We start from the raw sequence: 9,048 nt of genomic DNA on the forward strand, positions 1-9,048 counted from the left end.
CCCCGAAGCCTGTGCTCTTTCCATTGCACGGCCAGAAGCCTCGAGTGAGGGACTGTATTTCAGCAGGGCTCAGCTGTGGCTGTTTCTGCCAGCATTCATGAGTCAGCAGCAGCACAGTCAGCAAACCTATTTTCCCCACTGCTTTATTCTCCTACTTGCCTCGAACTTCAAGTGTCAGAGTTCAGCCCTACTTAGTGGAAGAGCCCCTGGGAACTCCCCCTGCCCATATTTTGTCCATCCCAGGTCCCAGCCCCAGCCCCTCACAAGTGACTTTTGAGGGTGGAGCAGGGCTCTTCCAGGTGTTCTCCCAGGAATGCATCCAGCCACTCCTCCAGGTCTCGTAGCAGCTGCTCCAACTCCCGAACCTCTTCCTCCAGCTTCTCCAAGAGCGCATGCAAGTTCTCCTTCAACCAGCTCCTGATGACCTTTACTGGCTTTTCTGAGGGTTCATTGGTCTCATATTCAAAGTCCTGAAAGGCAGACACTGAAGTTGCATCTTTAGCTTTTACCTGTGGGACCCCTTACCACTGGCTTTGAGAAGTCCCCTGGGCTCTTTCACCTCTCCGAGCCTTTGCATGGGCTCTTTGTTCTGCCTGCAGTACCCATTTCCCACTTTCACCACTTGGCCAACTCCTACATATCCTTCAAGACCCAACTGGTCAGTGACACCTCCTTGGGAAGCCTTCCTACATTTCCTCAGCTAAGCTTATCACCCCCTCAGTACCTCTCTGTATATTTTACCTGGGAAGTCACAGGATTCTGGAGATAGTTACATTCTCTGATCCTTTCTGACACCTCCCAACTTTTTCCTGAAACAAGGCACAAACACCATGTCTTAATAAGGGCAACTGAACCCTTTATTTAGTTGAAATAAGCGTGGTTGGTCATCCCAGTGAGATGAAGTTGGGGAAGGAGAGCAGATTGTGTAGACCTCTTTGGCATGCAACCACCTCTAGACTACCCTTCTCTGCTGCATGTGGACTCGGTTTCTCCCATCTCAGAGATACCAGAATGCTCACCTGATATCCATGTGCCCAAGTACAGCACCAAGACCAGCAAGGCCACCAGTGTCTGGGAAGCAAGAACAGGAGGAGGGAAGGGGACAGGAGGGTGAGTCAGGGATGGCAGAGATACCCTCCTGCTTCCTTCACACAGGGCCAGGCATGGGGGTGCCATAAAGTAGTTTATGGAACTTAACTTTTTTCCCAGTTATCTATGAGGCCACATATGCTTACTACAAACACCAGATACGTAGTATATATTCTTTTGTGTTTTGCTTTGTTCAACATAATGTTTTTGAGATGTATTCATGTTTTTCTCTTTTCACTTTTTTTTGCTGTGTATTATATTGTATGAATATACCACAGTTAACCTATTTACCCACTGATAGACTTTGGGTTGTTTTCAGTTTTGGGTTGTTACGAATAAAATCACTGTGAATCTTTGTATGGGCACATGTTTTCATTTCCCATTCCGTTACTATCCCAAAGTGCAAGTGCTAGGTCATATGGCAAGTGTATGTTTAATTTTGTAACGAAGTGCCAAACTGTTTTCCAAGTCAGGTCCTTTGTACCATTTTACATTCCTGCCAGCAATCCATGAAAATTCTAGTTGCTCCATATGCTTGCTGACACTTGGTATTGTCAGCCTTTTAAATTAAGGGCATTCTATTGATTGATTTAGATTTAGGCATCTAGGTTTTGTATGAATTTCCCTAATGATTAATGTTGTTGAGCATATTTTCATATACTTATTAGTCATTCATAAATTCATGTATCTTCTTTTGTGACATGTCAATAGATAAGTCTTTTGCTTATTTTTATTGGGTTATTTGTCTTATTATTAAGTTATAAGTATTATTCATATAGTCCAGATAGAAGTCTTTTGTTAGATTTTTGTATTGTGAATATGTTCTCCAAGTTTGTACCTTGCTTTTTCATTTTCTTGCCAATGTCTTTTTTTTTACCACATCAATTTTTTAATCTTTTTTTATTGTAGGATATAACATATATATGTAAAAGTGATAACTTTCCAAGTGCAATTTAACAAGTAGTGAGAGAGCAAATTTCAAAGAATATTATAAGTTACAATTCTGCACTTTCAGGTATTTCCTTATTGTGAAAGATAACATATATACAAAAAGGTATGGCTTTCAAATCACCATTTAATAAGTAGCTATAGAACAAATTTCAAAGGATGTTATGGGTTACAGTTCCATCATTTCAATTCTTTCCTTCTATCTATTCTAATACCCTAGTGACCAAGAAAAAGCAAATTATATGAAGATTCAGTACTCATAATTCTTTGTTAAATTCCATCTTATCTGTTGCTACTCCTTCCTCTAGTTTAATCACTTTCCCAGTCTTCAGGGATGTCTAGGCAGTGACCATCCTAACTGATTCATGTTGAAAAGGAGTGTCAACTTTATAAGCAAAGGGGACATATTTGGATGATGTTCCTGAAGAAGCTATTGCCTCTGGGTTTTGGGACTTAGCTGGCATAGGTGCTCTCTGAAGGATTTAAGCTTAACAATCGTCACCCCTATCCATTACCATAGCTTTGAATTCACCATCAATAACGTATCTGAACATACTAGATTATCATTCTCCCTCACTAGCTACTGTCTATCTCTAGGTCCCCAATATTCTTTTTTTTTTTTTTTATTTTTTTTATTTTTTATTTATTTATTTTTCATTTTTATTGAGATTGTTCAGATACCATACAATTATCCAAAGATCCAAAGTGTACAATCACTTGCCCCTGGGTACCCTCATACAGCTGTGCATCCATCACATTTAATTTTTGTTCAATTTTTAGAAACTTTTCATTACTCCAGACAAGAAATAAAGTGAAAGATGAAAAAAGAAAAAAAGAAAAGGAAACTCTAATCCTCCCCTATCCCTAACCAACCCCCCTCAATTGTTGACTCCTAGTATTGATATAGTACGTTTGTTACTGTTTATGAAAAAATGTTGAAATACTACTAACTGTAGTATATAGTTTGTAATAGGTATATAGTTCTTTCCTATATGCCCCTCTATTATTAACTTCTAATTGTATTGTCATACATTTGTTCTGGTTCATGAAGTGATTTCTAGTATTTGTACAGTTGATCATGGACATTACCCACCATAAAGAATCAGACAATACCACCAATGTCAAGTGTCTAACATGCCTCTCCTATCCCCCACTCTTATCTGCATTTACCTTAGTATATCACCTTTGTTACATTAAAGGAAGCATAATACAATGATTCTATTAGTTACAGTCTCTAGTTTATGCTGATTGCATCCCTCCCCCAATGCCTCCCCATTTTTAACACCTTGCAAGGTTGACATTTGCTTGTTCTCCCTTGTAAAAGAACATATTTGTACATTTTATCACAATTGTTGAATACTCTAGATTTCACCAAGTTACACAGTCCCAGTCATTATCTTTCCTCCTTTCTTGTGGTGTCTCAGTGCTCCCCATCTTCCTCTCTCAACCGTATTCATAGTTACCTTTGTTCAGTGTACTTACATTGTTGTGCTACCATCTCCCAAAATTGTGTTCCAAACCACACACTCCTGTCTTCTATCACCCTGTAGTGCTCCCTTTAGTATTTCCTTTAGGGCAGGTATCTTGTTCACAAAGTCTCTCATTGTCTGTTTGTCAGAAAATATTTTGAGCTCTCCCTCATATTTGAAGGACAGCTTTGCTGGATACAGGATTCTTGGTTGGTGGTTTTTCTCTTTCAGTATCTTAAACATATCACACCACTTCCTTCTTGCCTCCATGGTTTCTACTGAGAGATCCGCACATAGTCTTATTAAGCTTCCTTTGTATGTAATGGATTGCTTTTCTCTTGCTGCTTTCAGGATTCTCTCTTTGTCTTTGACATTTGATAATCTGATTATTAAGTGTCTTGGCGTAGGCCTATTCATATCTCTTCTGTTTGGAGTACGCTGCGCTTCTTGGATCTGTAATTTTATGTCTTTCTTAAGAGATGGGAAATTTTCATGAATTATTTCCTCTATTATTGCTTCTGCCCCCTTTCCCCTCTCTTCTCCTTCTGGGACACCAATGATACGTACATTATTGTACTTTGTTTCATCTTTGAGTTCCCGGAGACGTTGCTCATATTTTTTCATTCTTTTCTCCATCTGCTCCTTTGTGTGTAGGCTTTCAGGTGTTTTGTTCTCCAGTTCCTGAGTGTTTTCTTCTGCCTCTTGAGATCTGTTGTTGTATGTTTCCATTGTGTCTTTCATCTCTTGTGTTGTGCCTTTCATTTCCATAGATTCTACCAGTAGGTTTTTTGAACTTTTGATTTCTGCCGTATACAGGTCCAGTGCTTCCTTTACAGCCTCTATCTCTTTTGCAATATCTTCTCTAAACTTTTTGAATTGATTTAGCATTAGTTGTTTAAATTCCTGTATCTCAGTTGAAGTGTACGTTTGTTCCTTTGACTGGGCCATAACTTTGTTTTTCTTAGTGTAGGTTGTAATTTTCTGTTGTCTAGGCATGGTTTCCTTGGTTATCCAAATCAGGTTTTCCCAGACCAGAACAGAGGGAAGAAATATTCAGTATCTGGTTTCCCTGAGGGTGTGTCTTAGAAAATTGCTCCACCCTTTGATGCCTCGGGTCACTGTGCTTTTCTGCCCAGCAGGTGACACCTGTTAGCCTATAATTCTTGACTGGTGTGAGGAGGTATGGCTATGTTCCCCCAGGCTCTGAGGTCTGGTTCTGAATGGAAAGGGCCTCACCCCTTTCCTCCTAGAGAAGACAGAGCCCCCAGGTGGAGGTCATTAGCATTTCAGTGGTCTCGCTCTCTGCTTGTGCTGTCTCCACCCTTCCCTGAGTCACAGCCCTGGAAACTTAAAATGACTGGGGCTTTCTCCACTGAGCCGAAAAAGGAACAGATAGTCCCCTTCAGACCCAGTCAAGGCGACCCTCCGGCTCTCCCAGGTCAGTCGTCACCCAAAGCCTCTGTCTGTTTTTTGGGGCTGCGTACCTGTAGTGAGCAGTTCACACTCACTACTTAAAACCCCAGTTGGAGCTCAGCTGAGCTGTATTCGCTTGCTGGGAGAGAGCTTCTCTCTGGCACCACGAGGCTCCGCAGCTCGGGCTATGGGGGAGGGGTCTTCCGACCTGGTTCCACAGGTTTTACTTACAGATTTTATGCTGTGATCTCGGGCATTCCTCCCAATTCAGGTTGGTGTATGATGAGTGGATGGTCTCGTTTGTCCCCCCGCAGTTATTCTGGATTATTTACTAGTTGTTTCTGGTTTTTTGTAGTTGTTCCAGGGGGACTACTTAGCTTCCACTCCTCTCTATGCCGCCATCTTGCCCGACTCTCCAAGTAATCTGATTTTGTATAAGTAACATCTACAACAAATCTATTCCTGGCAGGTTAACTTTTGAGCCAATCAGCCTAATTAACTACCTCATAACCAGGCATACTTTAAGGTATTGTTATGCCTCTAACTCAATTTCACAGCTACGTTTGACAGCCCCATGAGCCAAAGTTGCAGCAAAGCAACTTTGCTTTTAAAGGATCAGGGAACACATTGGTTAAGCATGTTTTCAAGTATTAATTTGGGCCTGGTAGGTCCTCATCAATGGATTAGATGGACGTTAAGGTAATTGTGTGATGGCAGCACAGGGAAGGTCCATTTAGGGGTGGACACAAGCAGGATCACATCCTATTTTCAGTTGTAATGTCCTCAGGAGCCCTGCAGTTGGTTTACATCATTACCAGCATGTTCATCATTACTAGCACAGCAGAGAGCAATACTTCTGCAGTACAGAATATGCAAGGAAAGGGCAAAGTACGAAAGAGCCCAACTAAATTAGTGCCTGGAGCTTAAAAGGTCAAACTGCTAATTTCATCCACACCCAACCAAGATCACTCCTTCATGATCCAGGTTTTATATATAGAACTGAGCATCAAGGAAACAAAATTCCATCATGAAGCGCAGAACAAACAAGTGGTGGGCATTTCCCTGTGTTACAGACAGTGCAGGGGCCTTAGCAATCCACCATGGTGTTCTTAGTACGAAACACCCAGTTGACTTGAAGGGAAAACAGGTATCTTTATAGCTGCAAGGAACCAGAGACTAGTAAGGGCAGGGCCTGGGTGACCAATCGTGATGGAGCAAGACCTCCTCACATTAGTGCATAGGTCCCTGAGGATAAGGGTCTACAGACACTCTAAAATTCAAAGCAAAATTTTGAGTGGGTTTGTTTTCCTGGGGAAGGGGTCTTTCCCTTCTCATAGATCCTCAATAGGGTCTCTAACCCAAGAATAGGTTAAAATCCTAGAGGAAAAGACTAACTCGGTTGCAGGCTAGGAGAAGGAAGCCACCAGGTACTCTTAGAGCCAGCCCGATGTGAGCTCTCAAAGTTTTCAGGGGAAGGCTGAAACATGGACTCACAGCAGAGACAACTAAGCATTCATTTTTGTGTTCTTCTAACTGTATTTTAAGTTCTTTCCAAAACAACACCCTAGGAATGAACCCCCAGGTTCATGTATGCCCTGGGCTTGGTCCACTGCTACAGAGTGTCGGAAGCCTGGTATACAGGCTTGAGTATTCACCAACATTAAACCCAGGACAGAAGATGTGACAGCAGAACTCCCTCCTCCATGGCAAATATGTGTCCTCTGTTGATTTCAGAAGAGGTAGCGGCCACGTGGAAAATGCAGTGGAACCTTCCCTTGGAACAAGGCTGTGCTATGAGGGGTCCTGCCATGCCCATCACCCACTGTCTTTTGTCTGATCCTTCCCCTTCAGTTTGTGAAGACAGAGCAGAAAATAATCTTCTTTGAAGATACTTGATAGCAACTCAGAAAACAAACATATGCCTCCAATGCAATGTGCTTTCAGAGATTCTGGGTCTAGTTCAGCTGTCGGATGAGTTGATTGATGCTTTCGCCCCGATAACCAGGTGAGCCCATCTCCTTGAAAAAGCCCACTTTATTCTTAGTAGCGTGACGGGCCACTGAGAGATGGAATGGGCACAAGAATTGGGAGATCCTGTCAAAATACTTCCCCGGGAAGGCAACTTCATGAATGAGATCTTCCAAGCAAATAACACCAAACCTCCCCAGGTGCTCCTCAATTACTGTGTTGTCTGTCAATGGGATTATCTTATTCTTGACCTTGGCTTGTCCACGTTTCAGGATGAGTTCCCTGACAGACTTCAGATTTGGAAATCCCCACGTCACATAAGGTTCCACTGTACGCAGCATTTTTAGGGTTGTGGGGGTCATTTTCACAAATACACCACTGAAAATCTTCCTCAAGCGAAGTCTTTCAATGGTCCTCCGCACCAGTAAACCTATCCCTTTGATCCTTTGGATGCGTATTACAAAGGCCAAGGAATGTTCATCTGGCATTTCCAAGCCATGAGGTTTCACTTCTAGCCGTCTGAGGCGTATCCTGTCACGTTGCTGCCGCTGAGAATCAATTAAAAACGATTCCAGTCGCTTAAACCTGAGCTGTTTCCCTCGCCGCTGCTTCTTTTCCAAAAGTGCCTGCTTTGCCTGGGTGGCTTTGAGGGCCTGATAAGCCTTCCTCTTTTTCAGGAGATTTTCTGGGACCAAAGGAATCTTTTTTCTTGGCTCTTCCTCTGCCATCTTTCCGCCGTTGCAGTTACTCCTCGTGCCCCCAATATTCTTATAAGACATTGATTTTACATTGTTCAGATAGTTCATAGAAGTGGTGACAGATAATATCTATCCTTTTGTGGCTGAGTTATTTCACTCAGAATTATATCTTCGAGGTTCATACATGTTGCCATGTTTCAAGATCTTGTTTCTTCTTAACTGCTGCGTAGTATTCCATCACATTAATATACCACATTTTGTTTATCACTCTTCTGTTGAAGGACACTTGGATTGTTTCCATCTCTTGGTTGCTGTTGTCTTTTGAAAAGGTTTCAATTTTGATGAAATACAATTCATCAATTTCTTTTTGTGGTCCATGCTTTTTGCATGCAATCTAAGAAATTTTTGCCTACTCCAAGGTTGTGAAGATTTTCTGCTATGTTTCCTTCTAGATATTTTATAGTTTTAGCTTTTATATTTAGGTCTGTGACCCATTTTGAGTTACTTTTTGTGCCTAGTGTGAAGTAGGAATTGAGGTTCTTTTTTTCCTTTCATATGGATATACAGTAGTTCAATCATTATATGTTGAAAAGACTATTTTTCCCCATAGGATTACATTGTTGTCTTTGTCAAATATATATCCACAATATATCTGTGTCTCTATTTCTATACTCTATTCTGTTTAATTGATTGATAGATCTATCTTTACACTATTACCACCCTGTCTAGATTATGGTTGCTTTATAGTAAAACTTGAAATCAGATAGTATAAGTTTTTTAACTTTGTTCTTTTTCAAACTTGTTTTAGCTATTTCAAGTCCTTTGCATTTTCATATACATTTTAGAGTCAACTTATCAGTTTCTAAAGAAAAACTGCTTAGATCTTGAGGGGAATTACATTGAATCTATAGAGCAATTTGGGGGAGAATGAACATCTTAAAAAACCAGCCAGGAACATGGTACATCTCTCCATTGAATTTTCTTTTATTTCTCTTAGCAATGTTTTGTAGTTTTCAAGTGTAGACATCTTGCACATCATTCTAAAGTACTTTATGTTTTTTGATGATATTCATGGTATTGTTTTAAAAATTTCATTTCCCAATTGTTTGTTGCTGGTCTGTAGAAATGCAATTGATTTTTCTCTAATTTTTTTTATTAGAGAAGTATCAGGTTTACCAAAAAACCACGCAGAAAATTGGTTCCCATGTATTCCCTGTCACATACACACAGGTTTTCCTGTAATTGACACTTCTAGTTAGTGTGGTACCTTTGTTACAGTTGATGAAACATTAGTACTTAATTATACTATTGACTATAATCCAGAGTTTCTATTAGGATTCACTGTTAGTGTTGTACAGTCCTATGTTTTTTTAAAAATTTTCTTCTAGTAATATATATACAACCTAAAATTTTCCTTAAAAATTTCAGTGATGTTAATGACATTCACAATGTTGTGCCACCAT

General features: G+C 40.6%; 2 protein-coding genes across 2 annotated transcripts; both read right to left on the minus strand.

Moving 5' to 3' along the window:
* Nucleotides 1-260: 260 nt before the first annotated feature.
* Nucleotides 261-5,746, minus strand: SMIM23 (small integral membrane protein 23). The gene is made up of 4 exons (XM_037799558.1): nt 5,735-5,746; nt 1,020-1,071; nt 742-809; nt 261-470 (listed from the first exon to the last, which is right to left on the minus strand). The coding sequence occupies exons 1-4, from the start codon at nt 5,744-5,746 to the stop codon at nt 261-263; spliced, it is 342 nt and encodes a 113-aa protein (XP_037655486.1).
* LOC119506157 (60S ribosomal protein L7-like 1) lies at nt 5,211-7,635 on the minus strand. Its single transcript, XM_037799119.1, has one exon. The coding sequence runs from the start codon at nt 7,613-7,615 to the stop codon at nt 6,875-6,877; it is 741 nt and encodes a 246-aa protein (XP_037655047.1). The 5' UTR covers nt 7,616-7,635; the 3' UTR covers nt 5,211-6,874.
* Between the last annotated feature and the right edge of the window lie 1,413 nt (nt 7,636-9,048).

The sequence above is a fragment of the Choloepus didactylus genome, chromosome 11 (assembly GCF_015220235.1).
Source record: "Choloepus didactylus isolate mChoDid1 chromosome 11, mChoDid1.pri, whole genome shotgun sequence".
Lineage (NCBI taxonomy): Eukaryota > Metazoa > Chordata > Mammalia > Pilosa > Megalonychidae > Choloepus > Choloepus didactylus.

Bases quoted from the DNA above. Each gene is read 5' to 3' on its own strand.
- SMIM23 (XM_037799558.1), bottom strand. The intron at 810-1,019 runs GTGAGCATTCTG...GCCTTGTTTCAG, and splicing joins CTTGGGCACATGGATATCAG to GAAAAAGTTGGGAGGTGTCA. The intron at 471-741 runs GTAAAATATACA...TCTGCCTTTCAG, and splicing joins AGAATCCTGTGACTTCCCAG to GACTTTGAATATGAGACCAA.
- LOC119506157 (XM_037799119.1), bottom strand. From the start codon at position 7,615: ATGGCAGAGGAAGAGCCAAGAAAAAAGATTCCTTTGGTCCCAGAAAAT.